This window comes from Neophocaena asiaeorientalis, unplaced genomic scaffold (genome assembly GCF_003031525.2).
Source record: "Neophocaena asiaeorientalis asiaeorientalis breed wild unplaced genomic scaffold, Neophocaena_asiaeorientalis_V1.1 scaffold72, whole genome shotgun sequence".
Lineage (NCBI taxonomy): Eukaryota > Metazoa > Chordata > Mammalia > Artiodactyla > Phocoenidae > Neophocaena > Neophocaena asiaeorientalis.
The window spans coordinates 11,467,643-11,481,244 of NW_020185336.1; the positions used below are offsets into that span (position 1 = coordinate 11,467,643).

The window sequence follows — 13,602 nt, forward strand, 5'->3', positions numbered from 1 at the left end:
AGAGAGAGAGAGAGGAAGGGAGGGAGGGAGGGAGAAAAGGAGGCAGAGACAGAGAAAGAAAAATTGACTGAATACAAGATTATGATATGTACTAATTAAAATGAAATATCTTACTTTTTATTTTAAAAGATACATTTATTTGTCAACCAAATAGGTCTTTAGAGTTTATCTGAAGTGGCAATTTTAAGACAAGAGTTACTGCTGGCAAATAATTTTTACACATTTGATATCCTGTGTGTTAAAGTCAATGCCTTATTAATCATAGGTGACAAGCGTAGTAAAGGATGATAAGAGTATATGCTGAAGCTGCACAGCATTCCATCAAGGCTTTGAGCCCAGCAAGCCATCTCACAGAAGGAAACCTCATTGCCCAAATATTTCCTTTCGTGACTGCACTTTTCGCTCGTCTCACTGGGAAGCTACTCTACTTTGCTACCCTGGAAACTGCCTGGTGGCCTAGTTTTATAGGAACTTGTCCAGCTGGCTTTAACAGGCTGCTAAATAGCATTGAGTTTTATACAGAAGAAACAAGCTTGAGAAAAACAATAATAATAACTTATCTACACAGAACATGTGCCCAGTTTTAAAGACACTTTATATTTATGAACTCGGAGATAGCTCTCTGCAACATCTTGGGAAAATTAAATGCCAACTTCTAAACAGTGACAGAATCTACTTGTAGCAAATGGGCACAAAAACACCACATCAAAAGATATTACTTTTAAAATAAGTCAACAGGCAGTTCCATTTATTGCCTTATGTGGTCGTATTTATATACTACTTTTATTCAGTTTAACAAACAGCTTGATGTAGTTTGGGGGTTGGGGGGGGAGTATTTAGAACAAGATTTCCTGGGTTGGAGTTAAGTTTTACGATATACTAATTGTATACTGAAGTATATGGATATTGAGCAAGGATATTTACCATATTATGAGAAATTGTCTCATTTGCAAAATGAGGAAACTATCCTGTGAAATGTCTGGAATCTCCATGAGATTCAAATGAAACAAAGTCTGGCAAAATAATTTAAATGTTAACAGGATATTTTGTAAATGGTGTTCTGTATTTATTTTTATTTAACTGTTTTACCTTTATTGTGGTAACTCTTCGAAGAAGTCTCCCCTAAACTTTCAGTTTGGACTTTTGTTTTGAAGCTAGTGCAAATGAGTAACTAATTCATCTTCCTCACCAAACCCACAGCAAGTATGTACTATTCATTTTTGTACCGGCACAGCATAGTATATTACAGATGCTAAACAAATACTGATGAACTGCATTAAGCTAAAATTAATGTTTTTTAAATGCTTAAGGGGATTAGTGTTGACTACAGATAAGCATTAATTGTATTTTGGGTTTCTCTTAATCTCCACAATCACTAATATTTTGGTTATAAATATCACTTAAAGAAAAGGCACCAAAGAAAAAGATAAAAGAGAATCCTTTATCCTCAAATAGTTGATAAAAATACAGTTTAAAAGAAATATTCAGCATTTACTACCTATTTCACATCTAATTTTCTTTATTCATATTATTTTATTTCTTCTACAATTGAGATTCTATTGAGACATAAGTAGGACTATATTATTTTCATTTAATGGGACATGAAATCTTTTGAGCCTTTAAGTACTTGAATTTATATTTAAAATTTTTCTACTTAGTGCTATAAAAGTAGATGTGTTGAATATTCTATATTTTTTGAACAAGCAGTGGAATACAACCCAGATACTTACTTGGGCACAGCACAGAAACAAGTCATTTTTCTCTGCAAGGAGTCCTTTAAAGTAAAGAAGTACCTTCAGCTGCCTACATCCCACAATGTTCCCTGTACTCATGTTTCATGCCTCTTACCGAGTAAACACAATTTATTTTTCTTATTGAAAATTAGGTGCTAACCTAACCTCATCTCAGTTACCATTGGTAGTGCTGATTACAGAGTAAATGATGCTTCTGTACAACCATAAATTTCTCTTAGTCTTGATGCTAAGTACAGTCCTAGGTCCTCTTAAAGCAACTTATGGTTCTAGCAAGAATAACTGTACATTTTAAGTATTTGACTATGCCAGCGCAATTCCAACAGTGACAGTTTTCAGTTAATTAAGTTAATTGGAGGAGATATTTTCAGCATTCCAGGAGATATAGCATGGAGCAGGCATTTCAAATTGGGTAGCTGCTTTTAAAACTCCAGAAGATCCATATTATAACAGACATTTTGCATATCTCATTTAGTCTAGCAAAACATCTTCACAGAAAAGATAGGGCCTTCTAATGCATACAAAACATCAAACGTTGCCTCAATTTTCTTCTTAATAATTTTAATTGGCTCTTATTTTAGAACCAAATTAGTTTTGAAGAGAGCAGTGTAGAGTAATCCCTACCAATATAAATGAGATCTGTCAAAAATTACTGCAGTTAACTTGGCTGGGAGTTTACAATTTTTCACAGGAGGACTCACAGGCCTGAGCAGCTGGAACTTAGACTGTCAAAGCACTGACGTGAAACAATCTGAACAACCGTACACAACTAAATTACAGAATTTTTTGCGGACATGAAGCATAAAATGCCTCCGCTGACAGCAAGATTCTCTATACTTAGCTTGTGATAACAGCATTGCCAGGCAGGCCTTCTGCCTATCTAAATTTTGATAATAAACACTCAGGATACCATTAAATATCTGATTAGCTCAAATCACTCTGTAATCTAACTGATCCATTTAGTTATTGACTATAGAGCCTTACACTGGTCACTTGATCTCATTAAGCCGTTAATTAACATCTAAATAAATATTTATAATTACCCCAATAGAGTGAAAAATAAAAACTTTCAGTTTAACCATTATGTGTCATTGTCTGACAGAAACGCTTATAATTCTGAGGAAAGGGTTTATGAACAATTTTATATATAAATTAGACTATTTAAAATGATTTAATATAATAATCCCCTATTACAAAAGATACTGAAAATGGCAAAGTTCTTAGTCAATAGTCTTCAATTCTTCTATTTAAAACTGTTAAAAGCACAAGTTTAATAACATTCAACCAGAAAATATGATGTATGCTATAAAAATGATAAACGGTAATGTCATCCCTTTTATTTAGCATATTTTAATGCTTAGTACAGACTATATGTATATACTGATATCATTTTCTTCAGCTTGTGAAGATTATTTCGAGAGTCTTGAGTTTTTGAGCCACATAATCAATATCTTCCCCAAGTTGACCATCTTTTAACATGTAATAAGCATGCCCTTTTATCATCATTCTAATCAATAATAAGAGATTAAAAACTGAATACAAATCAAATTTAATTACACATTTATAAAAGTACATAAAATTATATAAATATTAAAAATAAAACTATCAGTTAAATAAGTTAATAAAACTATACAGACATAGGTGAATAAATCTATATAAATATGTCATTCAGCATATACTGCACTGTCTCCATTCTAAAGTGAAATCTTCTCAACAAGAGTATTATCAGAGGCTTCAAATACCTTGAGCCCTAGACTTCAAATATAGTCTTAGCAATAAAATGGGGAAAAGATTAATTATTGTATATCATTACAATATTATATTTTATTTATGTAGTCTAAATCATTTTAAGCAATTTTTTTTTTTTTTTTTTTTTTGCTGTACGCGGGCCTCTCACTGTTGTGGCCTCTCCCTTTGCGGAGCACAGGCTCCGGACGCGCAGGCTCAGGGGCCATGGCTTACGGGCCCAGCCGCTCCGCGGCATGTGGGATCTTCCCGGACCAGGGCACGAACCCGTGTCCCCTGCATCGGCAGGCGGACTCTCAACCACTGCGCCACCAGGGAAGCCCCTAAGCAATTTTTATAACAACAGTTGGCTCTTACTGAATTAAACTTTTTCATCCCTGCTAATAATTTTGATAATTCTATATTTAATATATAGTCTGGCCCATCAAATTAAGAACCTAAACCATTATGCAAAAAATTTTAACGAGAACATTTGTTGTTTTCTTCCTATATCAAAGAAATCTAATACGGTGCATTACATTGTTTAAGGATGCATTTTAGATTTTTAAAATTTTAAAGGGTGCTGATAGATATTTCTGTTGGATAACTGTAACATACGTGTTTATGCAAAATGGGGAAAGAAATAGGGGCATAAAAGGGAGTAGGATAAATATAAATTATCCTAATTGAGAAAACTCATTTTTATAACAGTAAAGGAAATTTGAGTTGAATATCCAGAGCAACTTCCTGACTACGAACAATAAAATGAATTATGGAACAGCTTCCTGAGACTGTGGAATAAGCTCAACCGTGGAGGTTATTTTAAAATAGATGGGGGAAAGTGCTGAAGGTACATTTTGCAGCATAGGAAATCTGAGTTTTCAAAAGGATAGAATGAGTAAAACAAGTTTGCTATTTTTAATGGGTTTCCATTTGGGGCTTGAATTAATAAAATAAATTTTAAATTGTAGACAGACAACATTCTCATCACCCCTCCTCCACCAAAGGTCTGTGTTGCAGAAGCTCTATTCCAGACAATAATGGCTGAGTGGCCTGGGTATGCCATACCCCATACCCCAGGTATGGCAGGGTGAAAAAACACCTGGCAGGCTAAGAATAGTGGGGGCCTAATCACATTTGCCCCAACACACACCCATAGGCCAAAAGTTCTATGCTAGGAGAGGCAAACCAAGAAGACCAGAAGCTACCACCTCCATCAGTATCCTTCTTATGAAATAGGAGTGTCACTCCTAAGAAAAGTAGACCACTGTCCCACCCTCAACTTCAGAGCAGACAGGCACAGAGATTTTGGCCAGGGGGAATGCAGGCCATAAAAACAGAGAGCTCCAAAGTTCTTCCCAAAGGAACAAGCTTTGTTTAGAACAGAGTGCAGAGAAGATCAAGCCTAAAGGCATTCTCTATAAGGAGAATTATTGGGAAGTGAGAACTGGAGGGGGCAGGTAACCAGATAAAGAATCAGGCAAGAAGAGTCCTCCTGGATTCAGAACAAATCTCAAAGACTAGCCTCTAACATTACCTCTGCAAAGGAGTCAATGTAATTGGATCAGACGCTGCAGAAATTTATACTCCCAGGCATTTTTAAAAATAATAGAGCAATCAGTTGGCGATTGGTGTTGAACAACAAACATAGCTCTAATACTTTGCGCAAAATGCTTCCCAAAGTTGTCCTGATATTTATTTTAAAACAAGCATGGTTACCTCTACTTTTTGCTGCATATAGAAATAACTATATACAGAACACTCATAGAAAAGGTGGACAAATATTTTAAAAATACATAGAATATATACGATTAAAGTAAGACTAACAGGCAAAGGAAATAGGATCTGAATCTAGTTCAATGAAAGTACAGAATAGTTTCTTCTTCATATCTACTAAAGATTAAACAAGAAAAAAGAATAGGATAGAACAGAAGAGATGAAGGCTGGGGTTACTTTTACAAAATTAGAGCCTCAAGGCTACTGTAAAGAATCAAGTATAAAGGACACAGCCTGTGACCACTACTGTTAATACATTTTCACCAAATGGTAAAACTTTTCACCCTGTGTTATAGTTCTCTATTTTTTATTTATAATCTACCTCATTCAAAAAGGATATAAGACAATTTACAGAAACACTTTGAAAATTCTCCAAAACAAAAGCATTAATGGAAAGTGGAAAACAATCAGTAGCATAAAGCCATGAATAATTCCTGCAAAAATGTTATAAGATTCAAAATAACTATGAAGTCAAGATACAGATTTAGTTCTGACTCTTTCTTTGACGAAAAAAGAGAGGGGCTTCCCTGGTGGTGCAGTGGTTGAGAGTCCTACTGCTGATGCAGGGGACGCGGGTTCGTGCCCTGGTCTGGGAAGATCCCACATGCCGCGGAGTGGCTGGGCCCGTGAGCCAACATGAAGAGTTTCAGGTACACATTTTTATTCCAAGAAAATTATACTGTTGCTCTGAAGGTCAGCCTATCCCAGCACTGAGGTCTGACAGAAACATGTCCAACAAGTCCTCATTCTGGGAATATTGAGTAACGACAGGAAAGTGCACCATAAAAATAGTAGCATCCTAAATTGAATTTATCAAATTTGAAAATATTATCGAATTTACACAATTTTTTTCAGTTATTTTGGGGGGTGCATGAATAAATATATTTGAAGACTACTAGTCAAGCAAACATAATCACATTTTAGAAGAATAAAGTCTTTCGACTGTTTGGAGTCAAGAAGTGATGGTGACAAACAAATTGACAGCAAGACCTAGACAAGTAAACTTATAATAGATTATGATATCAAATCACAGCCTCATTAAAACAAAATGAATTTGAAGAAACTCCAGGGCAGACTTATGAATGTTAAAGTAAAAAAGGACCCTGTAAAAAATAAAAAAGGTCTCTGTATAATCGGAATATAAGTGCTATGAATTCCACACACAATGTGCCTTCAGTTAACGTGCAACGTATTTGGTACTTAACGATTCGGAGACTTTTAAAAAAAAATCATGTACCATAGTACATAGTTTATCTAAGGCTCCACTGATCTGTACAACTTCTGAAAAATTAGCCTATGAGCCAATGGTATAGGTAACACTATATAAGAGCAATTTTTTTGACAAACAGTTAACGTTTCTATACAGATAACTAAATTCTTTCATGAAAAACAAATGATGATGACAGAGTGCATGTAGTGAACTAATTCCACCTATTTCATCGCAAGCTAGATTTGTTTTCAACCAGAAAGCTGTTTTAGCTGTGTTTAATAGTATATCTGTAAATTAATTCCATCTTCTTTAATAAAATCACTTTCTTGAGGTTATAAATCTGCCAGCTTTCTCTATGTTATGTTGATAACATTTAGAAATATAAATAGGTATACCTTGCTTTAGTAAATATTTAGTTCCCAAGTTGTAATTTAAATAGTAGTTTTCTAAAAGTTAACTCATGCTTTAAGGTATCACCAAAAACAAATTCAAAGGTAAATCTTCTGTGGACAGATTTACATTTATTGGATAAAAAAAAAAATTAGTGCTCTGAATAAAGATGCGTACAATCAAAAGTTTAAGTAGACGAGGACGTAGAATACTGATTATAAATTTACAAGTACTCATATCTTTACCTGAGACAAAACCTTAAAAGTATATATAAAAAGATTTTTCTGTGCAAAGAGAAAAGTATATATCTCACTAAAGGCAAGGGGAAAAAGGGTTGGTCAGTTTCATACTACAGCTTGCTGAAAGTCTGTCTACTGACAATGGGCAACGAACACAGTATAATAACTTTTTAACATAGACTAATAATGACACTGTAAAATTAAACAAACCAAATTACAAAGGACTTGAGAAAATAAAATTTTCACGAACTGATCTTCATTTGAAAAAATCAGAAGGTGGGAGATGAACCCTATTTATGCCTAAAGCTTAAAATGTATTATCCCATGTAATCCTCATAGAAACTCTGTTATTTGATCAATGAGAAAGCGGGGATCAGAGTTTAGGTAATTTGCCTGAAGTTTACTCCAATGAAATGATGGAAGCAGAAATCAAACCCAAGACTCTGGAACTCTCCAGGCTTTAGTGCCTTCTTTGTAGCTCATTAGTTAGGGCACACAGACTCTTAGCACACCCTCCTGTCTCTCACAAAGTCAAGGAATTCTGAATGAAACCTCTAAGTGCGGTTTCTCCAATTTGTTCCTTTGGATGTATTTATTACTACAACTAGCTTTGTGAGGCTAAGCTGCACCTGAAAACAACAAAGGTTTACAGAAACAGGCATTCATATACCTCACTTTCAGCTTATATTAAAATCATAATTGTTCGTTGTCATAACAGTGAGTCCCAATCCACAATTTTCAGTTCCCGCTATTTCAAAGCTAAGCAAGAAAATAAGGAACATTTTTCTTCTTCAAAGAAACTATCTAACTTGGCACTTTTCTTCCATTAGAGTGTTTTTATCTTCTGAGAATTAGTCCTGCCAACTATTTCTATTTCCTGAGCAAGGGAAGGGGTGGGTGAAGGGGCACAAACACAGCTCAGCAGGAATATAAATATAAATCAATTGTGTGGAATTGGGTTCTCTGGCATTTTCATTCCGGAAAATCTTCTGTAGGACCAGGCACAGGACCAATAACTAAGCATGACCTTGAAATTGCTTGAAAGCAATTAAACTGCCTCAGTGAGAAAAAAAAAAAAAAAAAAAATTGAACAGTGACAGAGAATATAGGAATTTCACTCTTAGCCACAAAATTTGATGTGAATGTTCAAAATTGATGCTTGCGGTAAATAAAATATAAAAGATTTCTGAACAATTTTAAATAAAACATGACTAATCATTGGTCTATGAAGAGTAAAAATGAAAGAATAACATTCAGAATGATGAAGGAAATATTCATAATATCTTAGTACTGAAGTTTACCTTAGTTTATCTCAGGACTCATAGCATGAAATCTTATCTGAACATTAAGAGCAAGCTTCCCTATTATTTTAGCTAAAACAAATACCTTCGTTTTAGTTGGCATGAAAGATGAATTTGTTTTCATACATGGGTTTTTCAGCATTTGTGATAGAGGCAAGTGAAAACATTAGTATTATAGTAAGTAGTTTTAAATAAAACATGACCTTTCTAAGAATATTTAAATAATTTAGGGATTCTGTTATACTTAAAATTAATTTCCTGATATTTAGTGAGCTTACCTTAGAGTTGTAATACTGTTTTATGGATCTAACTTAGTTTTAAACAGTCCTTTTCATACTCAAATATTTTATCAACCAACATTTTAAAATAAAATCCAAGTCGGATTGTATAGTAGAAACTATATAAACCAAGAATCTTGTTAACCAGTTCAGTAACAAATTTCCTGTAATAAATTCATAATTAGATTATAGAGAGAATCCCAGGAAAACAAATATAATGAACTTAATAAAAATGATTTTGTCATATCCTTGAATCTATTACAATAAAAAGTGACATTTATAGTTAAAATATTACTTATGGACCATTACTGCTTGGGCCTCTAAAAACAGTCACCAACAGTAGCGTTTAAATTAAATCTCTCCTATAGTAAAAACTGAAAAGCATATATTTTTAGTATTCCTGAGGCAGCCATTTGCATACATGGTAACTGCCTCAAACCCCTTCAATCTGCTCTCCACTTCCACCAGATGGACAGTCTCAAAATAGCTGCCCCTTCAGCCCTTGGGTTCAGAATACAGCCCTTTCTCCCTTCCTATTATCCATGAAAACATCAAGGTTGAGTTATTCTTAGGACATTTAACACTTATTTTCCAGGACTCCTCTGTCCTGGCCATCTCTTGATACTAAAGCCTGTCATTGTCACCCGTACCCCGCACATTACTTTGCTGCCTTTTTCACTTCAGCAGAGACTAAACTAGAACGGTTGCTCCCACAGAAAGGGAAATGGCACACAGAATGTGACTATCAGATGAGAGGACACAGACACTGCTTAATTATCAGTGTGCAAGTCATTATAAAAAGGTGAGTCCCAAAAAGAGGTATCCATGCATCAGAGAGCAGAGGACAGAAGGAAGATGTCTTTCTCACCTTTCACTCCTCAAGGAAGCCTATTCTTTCTCCAGCTTAGAGAGCTGAACACCACTTATTTCTTTTACCAATCATTTGATATTTATCATTTCTTCCTTGGAGGGAAGGAATTATTTGCTACATTTCATGATATTCATCATAACAGAGGTGCAGATAAGGTATGTTCAAAACACAACCATTACTGCTAATTCAGAAAATGAGAGCATTAAAGAACTTTAGACACCATTGTGTTCAACAACCCAAATTAAGAAGTGAGGAAACAGAGGTACAAGGAAATTAATAGAATCGATAATCAAATTAATTTTCAAAGTTTATGAAATAAATATGAAGAGATTTTTAATGTCATATAGAAATTTCAATCGCTCTGAAACATGGTAGAGAAAGCTTCTTGCTTTGAAGACAGAGCACTTGGCCAAATGTCAGCTCATAAAACCATGATCATGCTCTTTTTCTTTATACTCATGGATATAAGGCACTCCTAATAGTTAAGAACAAGCCTGTACCCAGAGAATCTGTTTGGACACGGAATAGTATACTGGTTTCTGGATTTTACCCTGGAGCCAGGTACTAGTAACTTATGTTATTTGAGAAGAAATCTGTCTCATTTATAAAATATTTAAAGAATCTTTTGGTTGTAGAGACAAGAAATTGCTTGAATTAGAGCCCAGAGACTAAGAGAACCGAAGGCTCAAGCATACTGCTTTTTTGTGGTTCGACCACAAGTGTCCATTTAAGGTTGAGGCTACTTCATATTGTTAAACACCAGACATATTATCCAAACATGAATAAGATAAATCAATGGTCATTTGACAATTGTCTATTTTCAAAGCGAACTGTATTCGGTTTCTGATAGCATTTATATCCATGGGAAGTCACTTAGTATGGGAAAAATCATTGCAATGTGGGGTAAAGGGGTATAAGCTGGGCGTGGGATAGCAGTAGCAAGTAATTCAGGGTGTGTTCAGGGTCTATGACCTGAGTTTGGTCCATCAGAGTCCATTTTTCTACTATCATTCACTCATAGCAAGGACTAAAACAGAACCGCTGGTACTGCTACATAAAAGGAACTCATGGGCAGTGATGTGGATTTTCTGGTAAGAGGACACAAAGGCACTGCTTAATTAAAACTGATGCAAGTCATTATAAGAAGGTGAGTCCTGAACAGAGGCAGCCGTGGAGCAGAGAGCAGACATAGAAGGCTAAGAGAATGCCTGCTTCTGTCTCAAAAAGAAGTGTGTATACTAATACTGAGGTGGTATCAAATATGAAAAGAATGTAGAAGGAAATTAAAAACGAAAAAGTCAAGAGAAGGGTGCTAGGGTGGAGATCAGTATCCAGAAATGAAGGAGAGATTTAGAGAGAGGATGAGTCTGCAGGCTTCATAACTTTTTCGTGGAGTTTATACTAAAATCAACTGGATTATAGAGGTTCCCCAGGTACATCCAGACAGCGAGGGCATAAAACTCAGGATGTATGAGAAGTATCAGGGACTCCTGTATGCACAGCAACATAAAATATAATATTAAATGTTTCAGTGTGACCACATAACATGGTGACATATATTAGAGGCCATGGAAAGAATGAAAAAATAAACTTTCTTCAAAATCCAACACTTTCTGCTCTCTCTTTCAGAGAATAAATGTGACGCTCTGCTTAGAGAGTCTGATCTCTGAATTTACCCAAGGAACTGCAAAATTTCTAACACTAGTATGAAGAGCAGTATAGTTTTGCTGATGTAGGCTCCCAATGCACAGAGACAAATAGCTGAAATCATCATGCTTTGATAACATCATTAGAAGAGCCTAAGGATTAGGGAGAAAGTGAATATACAGGTGCCTCTGGAGTATGGAAGGGTGCTTTGGGCTCTTGATGTCCAGGACTTTGGCAATGTAATACGTCAGGAGAATCTATAGAGGGTGCCAAGTTAGAAATCAAGTAAACACTCCTCCCCTTGCCACCTCCTTATAGGAAAACCATGTTTTTTAAGAACCCTAAGGGAAAAAAAATCCTAAAATTTCCTTCTACTAATTGCTGGGTCTAGAACTTAATCATATTTACAGATTGATATCCTAGTCCAGGTGCATTTTAACTTTACCTCATCGCTATTTAACTCTCTGTTCTCAATTTATTCATAAAATGTTAAAGCAACCATTTCAAAACCTTGGTCATAAAGATAATCCCTAATCCTTCTTCTTCTTCTTTTCCTCCTTTAGTTTCATTCAATCATCAGTGGGGAGGACTGGATGAGAGTCACCCATATTCTAGTCCATACCCAGTGAATTTTTATAGAATAAATAAATGATGCCAAGTAAAGCAGCCAAGTTGCCTAGTTAAAGATTTCCACAGTATACTTCCTTCCTAGGATGCTTTGTTGAAATAATACTTGCACAGATCATCAACTCTATTAACTAAAGGTTGTTAGAAAACAAAGGGATGGAAGGAGTCCAAAGTATTTTGGGGGCACATTATATTCAAATATCCTCAAGTCCATAATATGGATTACCTAAAAAAAAAAAACTATTTAAAAATAAACAAAAGGGTAAAATGTAATGTTCATTTAGCTCAATATTCTTTCTCAATATTTTCAATGTTATTAAAGAGGGTTCAGTTATTTGATTTTTTGTATTAATTTTTTATGTTTGATAATGATAGTTATTAATAAGAGAAGTCGTAACACCTTACATTTGTAAATTACTTAAAAGGTTATTTTCTGTATTTCAAAGTATTCTTATTTATCAATTATCTAAGTTTAAAAAAGAAAATTTCAATTAAGGAAAACTATTTGCATAATGTCTTCTATCGAGATTAAAGACTTGCTTTTATCCTGCTCCACGAATATTTATCAACATACCGTAAGAGTATCCTCCTCTAAAAGCTCATGAATGTTATGGGATATCATTAAAAAGTTTTATCTAATTATAAATTAAGCAATCAGGTTATCACACATTCCTGATTAGCCTACATGTTGATTATCTCCAACATCCCTACATATAACAGTAGAGCTCCCAACAAATTATTCCCAGGTTTGCATATGTTTATGTTTATACTGCAATCATTGTAGTCATTGAGAAAGGAAATTATCTTCCAATAATTATAACTAAATGTGCTATGTGCCAGGAACTACTCTAAGTGTTTTGTAAGCATTAACTCAGGCAATTCTCACAATTCTGGAGATGGGTAGCATTGTTTTCCCCATATAAGTAAACTTGAGATAACTGAGGCACAGGAAGTTAAGTAATTTTCCTTAGGTCAGGTAGTAATACATACTGGGATTCAAACACAAGCGATTTGGGTCCAGAGTTTGCTCTTTCAAGCACTGTATACTGCCTGTCTGTGTGAATGCAAACACGTGTTAGTAATTTAGTCTCAATCGTTTATCTCACATGTGCAATGTATTTGGTAGTTTGGAAAGATACAGAAAGGGAAGAGACCAAGATGGCAGAGTAGAAGGACACTGTGCTCACCTCCCTCATGAACACATCAAAAATACATCTACATGTGGACAGCTCTCACTGAAAACAAACCAGAGACTGGTAGAACGGCTTTTCTATAACCAAGGCTGTAAAGAAAAGTCCACACAGAGTCAGGTAGGAAGGGAGGAAAGCAGTCAGCTAAAAACCCACCCTCCTAGGAGGAGTCACAGAGGAGGAGAAGGATATCAAGGGCTTGGAGACCCTCCTTGGGGAGTGAGGGGTTTGAGCCACATGGTGGGTACCCAAGCCCTGGGGTCTGACAAGAAACTGTAAGAAACCTAGACTCAGCCTGCGAAGAGCACATGCTTGTTGCCTCCTAGAAACAAGGCAGTGGAAGCAGATTGACACTGCCCGGGACTCCGGCCCCTCTATCTGCAGCATAGCTCTCCACTAGGTTAAAGGCTGCTTTTGCCCAGGAAAGTGCACACTTGGGAGGGACGCAGCCAGCTCCATCTGGCACTGCATTCGAATGGGGTGAGTACAGCCATTATTGGCTCTCACAGAGGCAGTGGATCTGGAGCTGTCTGGAACTCTGACTGCTGTGAAGGGACTGGCCCAGGGCATGCTGTAACCTGCACAAGGTGCCCCTTC

At 35.6% G+C, this 13,602-nt stretch overlaps 1 protein-coding gene across 2 annotated transcripts in view; it reads right to left on the minus strand.

The window, feature by feature from the left end:
- GALNT13 (polypeptide N-acetylgalactosaminyltransferase 13) overlaps positions 1-13,602 on the minus strand; it is a 552,783-nt gene that overhangs the window by 372,539 nt on the left and 166,642 nt on the right. Inside the window, exon 2 of one of the 2 annotated variants that reach the window (XM_024735937.1) lies at positions 3,792-3,820. The exons of the other annotated variant lie outside the window; for it this stretch is intronic. Coding sequence (XP_024591705.1) covers positions 3,792-3,820 — 29 coding nt within the window. The remainder of the gene's footprint in view (positions 1-3,791; positions 3,821-13,602) is intronic. 2 annotated transcript variants of the gene reach the window in all.